Source organism: Carassius auratus, unplaced genomic scaffold (genome assembly GCF_003368295.1).
Source record: "Carassius auratus strain Wakin unplaced genomic scaffold, ASM336829v1 scaf_tig00214577, whole genome shotgun sequence".
Taxonomy (NCBI): domain Eukaryota; kingdom Metazoa; phylum Chordata; class Actinopteri; order Cypriniformes; family Cyprinidae; genus Carassius; species Carassius auratus.
In genome coordinates this window covers 76,412-90,005 of record NW_020527721.1, presented here as the reverse complement: position 1 = coordinate 90,005, position 13,594 = coordinate 76,412, and the positions used below count along the sequence as shown (strand labels likewise).

The 13,594-nt window shown below is 35.2% G+C and overlaps 1 protein-coding gene across 1 annotated transcript; it reads left to right on the top strand.

Moving 5' to 3' along the window:
* The first annotated feature begins 930 nt into the window (after window positions 1-930).
* Window positions 931-4,716, top strand: LOC113092413 (G-protein coupled receptor 4-like). The gene is made up of 2 exons (XM_026258005.1): window positions 931-1,181; window positions 1,858-4,716. The coding sequence occupies exon 2, from the start codon at window positions 1,865-1,867 to the stop codon at window positions 2,876-2,878; it is 1,014 nt and encodes a 337-aa protein (XP_026113790.1). The 5' UTR covers window positions 931-1,181; window positions 1,858-1,864; the 3' UTR covers window positions 2,879-4,716.
* Window positions 4,717-13,594: the final 8,878 nt, after the last annotated feature.

The window sequence follows — 13,594 nt, the reverse complement described above, 5'->3', positions numbered from 1 at the left end:
TTTTCTGGTTCATGCTTAAACCATTTATAGTGGGTATTTTTTATATATATATATAATTTCCACTGACTCTTTAAAGTAAAAATATAAAAGACAATTATATAACTTTAAATTAGATCGCCTTATTTGGGGGTCCAAAGTTTGAAAGTACCTGTAAATATTATAATCTGTTGGTGTGTTCTTTAGAGATTGAATCCATGACATTATGAACCCAATATCTTGACCAGGTGATGCCATTCTTTTGTTTCCAAAGGGCCTGTGGATTCAAATATCCCCTCATGAAATCATCATATGAAATGTACAATAAATGTACAATGTATTCATCCACTCCCAAGGCTGAGCCAAACATCTCCTTCTGTGTATAGAGGCTGCTGGAGGAGCTCCCTCAGGTTGGACTCACCAACACCCCTAAGAAATGCCACTTCAAACTGCTTGAAGAGTTTTACCTGGACTTCTAGATCAACTGGGGACTGATAAAACCTTCAAAAGCAGATAGAAGCTGAGCAGTTTTATACATCCTGGCCTGCGAGTATGAAATATGTATGCTGTTTCCAAGGGTAGGCAGGTTACCATCAATGCCTCATGCCTAGTTTTTCTAGTATATCATCTCTCCTCTCAAGCATGACCAGTAATGGACAGCAAGAAAAAAAATACTATGAACGTCTAATGTAGGGTTTAACATGCTACAAGCTTTAATCTACCCTTCACTCTCCATGTTCACGCCAAGCTGCCATCCATGAAGATGATGCAATTCACTATCTGACACCAGCACTGTACATGACTTTGATTTATTATTATTTTTTGACACATGAATAGATTCATCCAATGCACAATGCATGTCTCTTATTTTCTCTCTCAGCTCTCAAATACCAGTGCACACTAAAACCTTTTCACATGTTAATTGAGGGTGGAGAGAACCGTTCATATTTACTGGTAAAACATGGTAAAAAAAAAAAAAAAACATTGGGTGATTTGGGTGTTGGCTAAGCCTTGCAGTTACCATATCCTCCTGACACATTTCCTCTTCTGCGTTAGTTGATGTTAGTCATGTGCTAAGCTCATTTACACTAAAATATGCTTCTTCTGCCCCTCCCCCCTTTTTTATGTTTTCCCTGCATATGAGGTCACGTTCCTGTAAGAAATTATGTGACTTGAGTTGTCAGTTTGCAGTCAGAACACATTAGGTAAGTACAGTACATTTCTCATTTATTCATATTCATCCTTTGGATTTAGGTTATTAGCCTAAAGAGCATTTTTAAGGGTGAATTCACTGAAGAGTTTTGCCACTTTTGAAAATGTTTTTATTTTTATTAACCAAGTGCAGTGAAGTTTAAATCGGCACTAAATGTGCTGAAATAGTCAGTCAATAAATGAATTTAAGCCACTGATATAAAGTATATATGATGTATATCAAAACCTGTCACCAAAGTTGTCTTAAAATGCGTTCTTGTCTTAGGACAGCTTTGATCAACTTTTTTGATCCACTTCAAATTTTTCACTAGTGTGTGTGTAACATAATAGGCGGATGTAAAAATGTATACCTTGAATGGCTTTGTAGTAGCTTTAGGTAAAAGCATCTATCAAATGCATGAATGTAAATTCAAAGTTTGTGGGCATATTCGTGCTGTTACCTGATTTGAATGATTTCACATGTGAATTTGGAACTAAATTGCTGCAATTCATTCTTAGTGAATTCCCCCTACAGCGGACTTTTGAATTACTTGTCGTGTAAATGTTTATGTCCCACAAATAATTGTGCATATATTTAGTCAGTGCTTCATATAAAAATGAATGGCAGTAGTTTTGCTTTGTGAATAGGATTTAAAACCATATAAACAACACAATACCACTCTGTCATAGACAAAAGATGAGGAACCACTTCAATGTGAGCACCCTGGACAGCTTGAGTGCACCAGCGATTGTGGGAAATGCTTGCGGAATCGACTTTAGTCAAGACGGCATCTTCCTTCCCATCTTGTATGGAATCTTCTTCATCATCGGCACTCCTTTAAACCTGTTGGCACTCTTTGGGCTCTACAAACTCATCCAGTCAGAGAATGTCCTACCTGTGTACGTCATAAACCTTCTGATCGCAGATCTAATTCAACTTCTGACTTTGCCTTTGTGGATGGACTACTATGCAAACGGACACTACTGGCGCTTCGGACCCCGGAGCTGTCAGTTCATGGGTATGTTTTTTTACATTAGCATTTACGCGGGCATCTTCTTCATGTGTATCATTGCTCTAGAACGTCACCTGGCCATCGCCAGACCTCTCAGGTTCAAGCATATCCGTAATTTGAAGTTTTCTCGCTGGATAGCACTTGGCATTTGGATTCTAATTGCGGTGCCTCCTGCCATTGCGTTCGACAAGCTCTTTCCCAAGCAGGCAAATTACACTCTTTGTATCGAGAAGTATCCCTCAGAGGGCAGTTTTATCACCTACAGGCTGATTACTCTGCTTGTGTCCTTCATAATACCCCTTAGCTTCATTGTTGGTCTCCACAGAGAGACCGTCCGATCGCTGATGGCAATCAACTCACTTTTATCCGAGGAGAAGAGGAGTATCAGGGGTCTGCTCACCCTTCTGGTGGCCGTATTTGTCACGGTGCTGGGGCCCTATCATTTCATCGGCTGTGTGAAGTACCTAGGACTGCTGATACACAGCAGTCCGTGCGTTTGGGAGAAGGCAGTGTTTGTGCCCTATCAGTTAGGACGAGGCTTTCTGAGCCTTAACAGCTTGCTGGATCCTGTGTTTTACATCTTTCTCCGCAGAGACTTTCGTGCTACTGCTGGGAAGTACTTGCCCTGCCTGAGGAGAGTGAGAAAAAGATCGTATCGGACAGAGAAAGCGACAAGCTCCACTCTAGACTGTGACTGAAGATTTCCCCTTGGTTATGTATTTGAAATATACTTTGGACAAAGAGCTAAGAAACTATGCCAAACTAATACAAAAGGCGTAATTAGATCTATGGTGATGCCATCATCTCAAGACAGGTGTTTTAGCATCATTGATCATTTTTAATTAGAAGAAATTTGGCATTGCTATAATTTTAGTTAGCCTTGCTGACTTTTTTGTCTGTCTGTTGATCATTTCCATGTCTGCACTGCTGGAATGATTTTTATTTTATATTATCTTAGTTTATTTGTCTGTCATGCCATGGCTAACCTGCTGAAACAAAACTAACATATTAATTCTATTTCATTGTGGTTTTGGCAGTAGACTTGGTGGTATAGTGTAAAATCTTTACATTAAAAAAAAAAACAGACAAAATTTGTCATCACCCATTAAAATGTGTCTTTCCCCCCATTTATAGTTTCATTGTCAAATAAAGATTTTGTTTTTTTTTCACTTCATAACTATTAATGTTATTTCAACTCTCAGTACTTTTTTCTCTCAAACAAGAGTACTTCACTTACTTCCTCCTTTTTTACACATTTACACTGTGTTGATTCTATTCCGGGTGTGAAACTGAGACCACAACTACACAAATACAGACAGCATCAACATCTTTCTATAACCAACCTAACCTACAATTATATTTCTTTCCTATCCATAAATGGCAATAACTTAACATCTGAATACATCGGGCTGATGTTTTCTGTATAAATATGACCTGTCTTTCTGAATACAATTATCTTATCTTATTTTATCTTAGATTTTATCTCAGTTTAGTTTATTTATCTGTCAATCATTTCCATGTCTACACTGCTGGAACTGAATTAAGGGGTTCTACACTATTTTATTATGGTCTTAATAATACACACTATTTAGTGTCCGATTTATATTTTAAACAAAACAATTTCACATCACCAGACACAATCTTTTTCCTGCTTATATCTTCACTGTTGAAACAATGATTAATACTTTTTTTAGTCACCCAAATGGCATGATGCTTGCAAGCAACTTGTATCATGACATACAGACAGCTTTCTCTTAGTGTTAAAGACCTCCTTGATGCAGATTCAGAAATTACCATGGCCACATGAGCAAGTGATTCACGTTCACAGGAAGCTGAGGTTTGACCATGTGAAATAAATTCCCATTTGATTTCGTGACCAGTATCCGAAAGCTCCATTCCCATGGGAAATGCCAACATGTCGCTTTCAAGCAATGTCTTTTTGGGAAAAATCAAGTTGGCAGAATTTAGATCTCCAACTGCAGTATGTCTCACTGTGAGATTTTTGTCCCAGAATTAATAATTGCACCCACTGCCATCAACTGCAAAGACAAGACACAGACATATCTTGCCAAGGGTCGCAGCTTGCATGAGACCATTGGAAACACTCTGCAATTATAACATTTTATATTGATTTCCATCATTTGCCAACTCTATCTACATACTCATCTCTCAGATTAATTCAGATGTGTATTGTTAGGGCATAAAAATCTTTATTTTCTTTTAGTGCAATGAACTGAGGATAAAGTCTACTATATGAAGGACTGGTTTTGGCCATAAATTCCCACAAATGCATTAACTCCAGAGGATGCCATTGACCACATTTAAAAATGTCACAGTTCAGAACTTTATAGAGTGAACTTTAGAAACTTTGTTATATTTGTGATCGTTGCGCACCATTACTTTTCATCAAAGAGTTGAAAAGTTTGTTTATGTCTGTTTTATATTTTATATTCTGAGTCATAAGTTTGAACTGGTGGAATGTTTATTAACTGTTCAATTTTATAATGGTTTTAGCAGTGTAATCTGGATAGTGGATTTATTTTTTTATCATTATTTTTTTCCCCCACATTATCTTATAAGATATTTTTGTTTGCAGAGACAATCATTTTGCACTTCCAACAGGAACCACACTTTGCTTTACAGAAGCAACATTATTCCGGTCATAAATGCTTTTAATTAATTTCCTCATTACAGGAACTGTTCAGCATCATAATTAAAGTATTATATCATTGGTTGCTTCTCTCACGGTCTCCTCAAAAAATCTGAACACCTTTGAAAAGCAATGCATTTCAAAGCAAACAATGTGTGTTTTCATGCCAGCCATGCTGTTAATGTGCTGTCTTTTGTCTATATCTTCAAAAGTTGTCAAAATTTCCCTTCTATTGAAGTTTGCATTTGATCATATTTTATAGAAGTGTGTAGGCCGACCAACTATAACATACAACCCACGTGCTATTCTCTGTGGGTAAGAGAAAAAAAAAAACTGTGAAATCTTGTAACTTTCTTTGAGCTTAATATGATCAGAGTATTAAAAGAATAAATGCAGTCATGTCTGAAAAAAAAACCATGAGAGTTTTAATGTGAATTCATACTTCTTTCTGACTCTTTATAGTGGCTTTTGTGCTTTGACACAGTAAAGGCTGTGACTGAAACTTTACTGCAGTTCAATGTAGAAGAAATAAATGGCATCTACAAAAACACTAGAGGTTTATAGTACAAATATGAAGATCAGTATTCTTTGAACAAGACTGTTATATGCATGCTGCTGTCCCAGTAGCAGCTCATACCCATTGGACTTTTAATGCTTCAGAGAAAATTATCACAGACTTTCTGTAGCACACACAAAATAGATACATAAATCCTTATTATCTTGACAGAAAATACAGGAACACGACAAAACCTCACTCATTACCATGCATAATGCAAACATCCGTTTATAACGTGAAAATAAAAAGAGCCTGCAAGAACCTACATGCTTATGTTAAGACCAAATTAAACCTCACAAACTTTCAGTCACACACATTAACAACCTAGGGAACAATGAAAAAACATGCCTTTGCCACATTTTGCAAAACTCTGTACATTTAACCAAAAGCCAGACAGGGTACACGGCATGTTGAATTTTACATGAATGGAAACAAGGCTGTGGGCCTTGATAAAATAAAATAATATTACATCCAAAATGTCAAAACTTACAGTCTACTCCACTTTCCTAAATGAGGTCATGGTGTGACATATGGTTCTTCTATTGGTCACACAGTTTCATGTGATACAAATTCGCAGGCTAGAGTTCACCAAACTTTGAAATGCAGCAAAATGCTAAACTTCTTTGCATAAGCTTGCATTCCTGCATTGCATGCGTATGAATGCAAGTTAAAATTAAAAAAATTAAAGTTTAATGCAAGTTAAAAGTTTTGTGAAGTGTAACTGGCCCTTTACAGTCTTTTACAATGGAACACACTGTAAAAATTCCTAGATCACATAACTGACCATTTTCAAAACAGTTTTATAGAGTTTTTTTCTACTAAAAGTTTGTTTATGAAAGAGGATTAATCAATTGTTTCATGCAAATTGTTACTGGGCAGATTAGTAAAGATTAATAAAGACTTATATTCAGTTCCTTGTATAACAGACTACTATGTAATGACCTCAAAAGATTTTTACAAAATGTATGATTTGTAGACGAATATATTTTGACATTTGAATCACATATCCATGGAGCAAACTCTATATATATGGCTTTTCTGATATTGTAAACTTGCTTGGTAGCTCACCTGGTACATCATTGAACATGTGATGTGAAGTCCTGTGAACCATGAGTCATGTACAAAAGACCTCAAAAACACACAAATGGAATGGTTGTTTTAGTTTATGCATTTTGCCGTTTTTTTTTTTTTTACTATCAGTTGCCAGATTTATGTTTATCTGTTTTACTTTAAAACTGAACATGCATTTACTCACTGTACAGTTCACTTTAAAATTGCTGTGAAACATACAACAATAATAAAATGTTGCAGTGTTACATCATTTTGCAGTGAGTGTGGTTGTGCCTCATAGTAAGTGTATCAAGCACGATAGTATTGATTTCGGTAGGTATGTAGTAGATTGTCTCATGAAGGAATGGCAGCATTTTGATTTTAGATTAGCACTTGTCTGTTCCTTTAACCTGCCTTGTCACACACTGGTTCGCGCAGACCCAATTTGTCAATGAGCTCATTGTAAAACCCATCAGTAATGGCGTGGGTGGGCATGATGGGTCTGTGCTGGTCCTGCATCAGAGCTTATTGATCCCCACACCTGAAATACTCCTCAGATATATATCACATCAGGTGGGTCTCTTATCAGTGACTTGCAGGCCCATGCATGCCTTTAATGGAAAAATTTTACGCAAAACTTTAAAAAGACTCTGAATATATCAGTGAGTGTGCAGCTGCTGGTGGATAACCAAGCCAACAAGTCACCTTTGAACGTAATTCAAACATTCCACCTGGTTTTTCTTTGTAATGTTTATCTTGTTGCCTTGCATAACAAATTATAAATTATCATGAATAAAAAAGTATTTTGAAAAGAATTGACTGCTCTATTAATTATTTTTTATTTCATAATAGATCAAATGGAAAGAAAGTCTTTCACACTAAAGCTACAGTAAAATATGAATTATGAATTATGCCCCTTTTACAAGTCAGTTCACTCTTTGGCTATCTTGCGAATACAGCTTCCTCTACTACTCCGATATACTGTACTAGTATGGAAAAAAAACGAAAAGCTTTGAAACTGTCGATCATTGCTAGGTTATGTTTTAATAACATATTTCGAATAATACATTAAATCTGATAACAACAGAATCATAAAAGTTTTTTTTTTGTGTGTGTGTGTGTGTGTTTTTTACTCAGATCACTCAGAATAATTATATTTTTCAAGTTGGTCAAGCTAATTGTTCACAAACAGACAGATGATTCCTCAGATGGTTCCTCAAACACATATTCCTCAATCAAAAAGGTCACTGGCTAATTTAACTGTAAGGCGGGGCTTACTTTCTCTATCATAAAGGTGATTGGCTCTTGTAAGTATAAGATGGGAGCACGTTGTTGTTGTTGTTTTTGGGCAACTGACTGTACGCAGATAAAAATTATTTTGTGGTGAAGTAAATACTACACAAAAACTAATTACATTTCTACATTAAATAATCAAGTTCAGACAAGTTAATTATACATTACTAATCAATTTAAACTTGTAGAAATTAAAGTTTGAAATTATAAGCATATATTACTTGGAGTTGTTTGTCATGTTTACAATGATTCTTTAAGTAAATATATAAGTTATGATCCCATTCTTCCCATCATGCACTGGGGCATGAATAATTAAAAAAGTCATTAAATTGTCACTGTTTTCGAGTTGTATTTATACTAATTTATGGTTGATTTTGTTTAGTAACTTACTACTGTTTTGTGATATCTGGAGTATATCTTGAGCGAATATATTTTCTTTTACTGGAGATAAGCTGTCTACTTGCTTACTTACATGTATGCAAATAAACCACATACATTAATAGCATGTTTGTTTTCCAGTGCTATCTTGTTGGAGTAAATTAAACGTACTTATATGTAATATGTGCTTGAGGATTGCAAACTCTAACTGGCCATATTAAATTTACTTGATTCTTTTGTTAAATGTACCTAACTTGGTTCAGTAGATTTTCTAAATTTGATACCTGAAATGTATGTGTGCAAAAACTCACAAAATAAAAATGAAGTAAATCTAGTTATTGTTTTTTTTTTTTTTTTTTTTTTTTCAGGGTAGAATTTTTCCATCATTTAAACAAAACAGTATTATTCCAGCCAGGTATTCAAAACAGCAGCAGAGATAATTTCTCTTTAAGCAATGGTCCTGTTCAACATTATATTCCTACAGGAGTGGTAAAGGGCAGTAAGGCATCTATACAACACATGTCCACAAAATATAATGCTGCACTCGTCCTGGATTGTAGAAATGGTTTCACTTAAGACTTTGCCAATTAAATGTGCTCTTCTATTTAGCAACACTTAGAGGGTTATACAGGGCCATGAAAAGGACATCGTATGCCATGTAGTGGAAACTTCTCACTTTCAACATAAGTGACAGTTTCAGTATTGCAAACAGGCATGGGGTGAGGGGTACAATGTTGTCATTTTCTGAAAAGCAGAAACAGAAGCATTGGATTTAATGTAGCTATTTGATATTGTTGTGAAGACATTGCTTCTCTCTTCCAGTATAATGCATATACTGAATATCAGAAAGATGATTTTTGTTTAGGAGTCGTAATTGTGTATATGTGTCCCTGGCCCAAAATCTTTGTCAATGACTCGATGCTTTTTGTTTTTGTTTTTTACCCCCTTCAGATTTGTGTTTGTCTTTTATTATCATTATTATTCAGTCTGGATTTTTGTTCTGTTCTCTTTCTTTAAAAAACACTATTCTTTATACTCCATTTAACTCACATCCTCACATTTAATTCATTACCCACAAAACCGTAAATAATGACTGAAAAATAAATATTGAACACTGATATAGTCTCACAGTGAAATTAGGCTTGTATTTTGATAATGCCTGTTGTGTGAAAGGACTACGTGTTTGCTAACAATTATCTGACCTACAAGGAGGAAAATAGATGAAGCATGTTGCAGAATGTGTTTAACACAATGTTGTAATTGTTTATTTAATCTAGTGCAGATAGCAGATGAATGATCATGGTCCTAAACAATGGAAATGATTAGTTCTTATGTCTTGAAGAACAATATTTATTTTCAGTATGAGAGACAGGAACATTGCATTAAAGGCTATATATGTTTGTTGTACAATGTATTGCCTGTGGCATTACAAAATGTTCTTGTTCCATTAGTTTGTGTAATTTGTTGGTTTCTTCAAGCAGTGTTACTATGTTGTTCACTGGAGCCAGAAAGTGATGAAACAGAAGGATATTTATTCCTTCAAACACTTTGAGGTTTTAATTTATTTTCAATTAGATGTTTTAATATATATTTAAAATACAATTTGGAGGTGGACTACACATGTAATCATTAACAATTGATTTACGATAGATTTACCAATTGACTACACTTAATTCATAATTGAATGGACTCTCCAAAAAAAGGTACAAAAGCTGTCACTGATCCAGTATCCTTTCAAAAGATGTACATTTGCAACGATTAGAACCTTAAAGTGTATATATTATACAAATAAGACTGAATAGGTGAAAGAAAAAAAATACAGTCTGTTCAAATCGTCTACTAATTTCTTAAGAAAAAAATGTTTTAAGATTTATTTATGTCAGAATTATTAATTAATGCTAAAGGAATCTGTTTTGGCAAACCTAATTTCAATATTCAGTCAACTTCTGAAATAAGGCAATATTATATTCCTCCCTTAGTAAGAAATAAAAACTGGACAATCTAGCATGAGGTTTGGCATTTGCATTACCATTTTTATGAGGACATCTAAGAAGAACAGTTAACAGTTGCCAAGGAGCAACAAAGAAAGCTGTTCAGCGCTGTCTAACTAACTGGTAGTTTTTAAAATTTATCACCAGCCAAAAGCTAAGAGTATCCCGAAAGAATACATGCAGAATAAAATAAAGAGGAGGAAAATTACTGTTTTCTGTAACAGGAAAATAAATGGGTTTGTTTTTAGCCAGACTAGCCATATATATATATATATATTTTGACAGATTGTCAGTGGGTATCAAAATACATTCAACAGCAATGTTCAATACATTTAATATTTTAGTCCTCGGCACATTAATAAGCAATCAGCTGGTCAATATAAGAAAAGCAGCCATTGCTTATGGTGGTGTTTACATGTTGTTGATGGAGGGTGGAAGTGTGGCTGGTTGGATGATGGAAGTGCCAGCATGAGTAATGAATTCAGAGTGTTGTCAGTGGAAATATGGGTGAATGCCTAAATCCATTAGGAAAATGATGATGGATGAATTAACTGACTAGCATATGCTTGTCTTTGTTGTACATACAGCTGTTGTTTAATACCCTTTGTAACCTAATCAATGATCTTGTGAACCTTCCTTAGATGTGACTCTGAAGAACCAACCTGGTCTCACAGAATTCCGTGAAATGTCCATGGGCCCTTAACTCAAAATCAGTGAAGCCATCACGGAATTGCCCCAAATTCCGTGACCCGGCCACGGATATTTCTCCAACGCAAGTCAATGACACTGACCTCTCGTGGTCCACACACGGATACCCGTTTCAATGACGGAGTACAGAACTCGCTGAACGGACGTGCTTTCTCATTTGGAAAAGCAACATTTGAAGTATTTGTTTCTTTTCCAACATCAAATGCCATATGTAGTTGTTGTAAATGTAGTTATTGCATTGTCCTGTCATCATAAAAATTATGTTTGTTTCAGTTAGATAACCAAAGTCCCGTGATGGCATGGACCTCAACAACCTGACCTCACTCACTTGTTTGGGAACTTGTAAGCTTTTCGTCGACTCTGTTGCAATGGCATGTCATTAACTTGGCATTTTTTCTCGTCCTGTCATCATAAAATCCATTTTGATGTCGTTTTACACCCATTTTGGCTATAGTCAGAGCTAAAATCTGTGATAGGAGCACGGAGTGAGTCTGTGCTGAGATCACGGATAACTCTAACACAAGTCAATGACACTCATCTTCCGTGGTCCATACACGGAAACCTCACGGCAGTTCGTGATTTTGTCACGTAATTTAATCTATTTATTCGTGGCAGGCACATGTTTATTTCGTTATTTTCGTGATTGCAGTACGCTTTTTAAACTAATGCATTTCAACTGGAGGCATATTTCGTGCATCAGCACATTTTCTGATTAATTATTATTATTATTATTTTTATTTTCCACAGGACAACAGAAGAAACTCACTGAAACTTGAAAAAAATAAATAAATAAATCGGAGCTTAACTTACTGTAACAAAACTGAGCAACATACTGTATTGCTGGTGACAAAAACACATTAAAACTTTTTTAGCTGTAAAATGCGCAATGGTTCTTTTTTTACTTTTTCTTTGATTTTTTTTTTCATAGGCCTAGATTTTTTTATTTTTTTATTACAGAATTCAATATCAAGTCCTTGACACATAACTGTAACACATTTTCACATTAAGAAACAATTTAGTTTAAATAAAAAAACAATAAATAAATAAATAAATAATTTATTTATTAGAGATAGGCCTACTGATTTTTTTTTTTTTTTACTTTAGACTCTAAAGTTAAAAGTTTTTATTAAGGTTATTGTAAAGGCTTCTTAAAAATGCTGTCGCTGATGAGCCTCTGATCGCTGTCAGATTCTTGTGACGGTAGTTATGGAGGACAGGAGACAAATGCAAGTACAAGGAAGTTTATTGATAGTATGATGATGATGGAAGGCCGGAGAGTGACGCAGGACCCACGATGGCAGCACAGACTGGTGAGTTGAGAAAGACCTAAATAATAATAATACATAATTAATAAACAGCGCCGCCCCTCCCACCACGCGCATCACGCGCTGTGCGTCAACCCCAAAGCGTCAAAAACTGAAGCGTGGTCAAGCTATAGACAGTAAAAGGGTCAAGCGCCTCTAGCGTCACTGACATGAGATGTTTATCGCTTTGAAATCACGTTCAAGAAGTCTCATTCAGCACACATCGCGATACTTTCCATCAGTTTACAGTAGCCGCAGGTTGGGTGAGTTATACAGTCTATGGTGAGTAGTAGTAAATATGCTCTTTTAATGCCTGTCATAAAATGTATTCTGTCTTCTTTATTAATCAGATGAGCGCCTTATGTTTACTCTCTGTATTACATCGGTCGGTCATCCGAGGCTGTCTTTGAGTTTCATTGTGTTTAACTAAATGAACACAGCTGCTAACTGGTCAAACTCTATTGGTCACGTGACGTGACGTGCCACAGACCTTGGATCCGTTTTATATTAATTTCAGGTTCAAAGATGTAAGTTGTATTTGTAGTAAAATCATGGTAACCATGACACCTACAATAGTAGGTAAAACCCAGTAAACAAGACATTTACCATGTTTTTTTTTTTTTTTTTTACCACAGTAACTGTAGTTTTACTGTGGTATAGTAATAGCACAATAATCACCAAAATAACTATAGTTGTACCACTGTAATGGTAGTGTTTTAATGTGCTTTTATATGACATATTTCACAGTAATCACATTTACTGTAGCATGCTTGTAATAGATTTTTAATGTAAAAAAAAAAAAAAAAAAAACATTTTTCCCATCTTGCAGTTCAATTCATATTGTTTTATATCTTAAATATTTTGCTCACAGATCACTATTAACACTGTTTTATTTTCTTTCCCCTTGTATTAATTTCTTAGCTGAAAAGGCGTAAAGGAAGCAGTCACCCCAGTGGTGCTTGTGGAGAGGTATTCCTTCAGAAATTGAGAAGACAGAAAGCTGCAGAGGCAGGTTGGTCTGTGATAGTTTGTCGCTTTTATCAAACATTCCTGTTGTTATCATTTGCACAGCATTTGTTGTTTCTTAAACTGTTGTACGGTCCAAATACCCACACTTGCCATCATTGCACATTTCCTTTATTTGGCCCAAGTGAGCATGAAGATCACAATGTGTGTCGATCTTAACATGACAAAGTTCATTTCAACTTTGCATTTTAAAAGAAACTTCTAAATGTCTTTTCAATAGTCCCTATTAAAGATGACAATTTATTTTGTGGTGCTTCTAATTAAGTGATAAAAAGAAGTTACAAATGATGTACAAAATAAATATACTTTTCTGTGCACCAAGAAAACATGCAACACTTTGTTTCACTACTAAATTATTCTCAATTTCTAATTATTATTATTAATATTTCACAAACATTGGAAAGGTTTGCGTGACCTCCTGTGAGATCTCTGCAAAAAGTCTCACATTAATTCCAAAA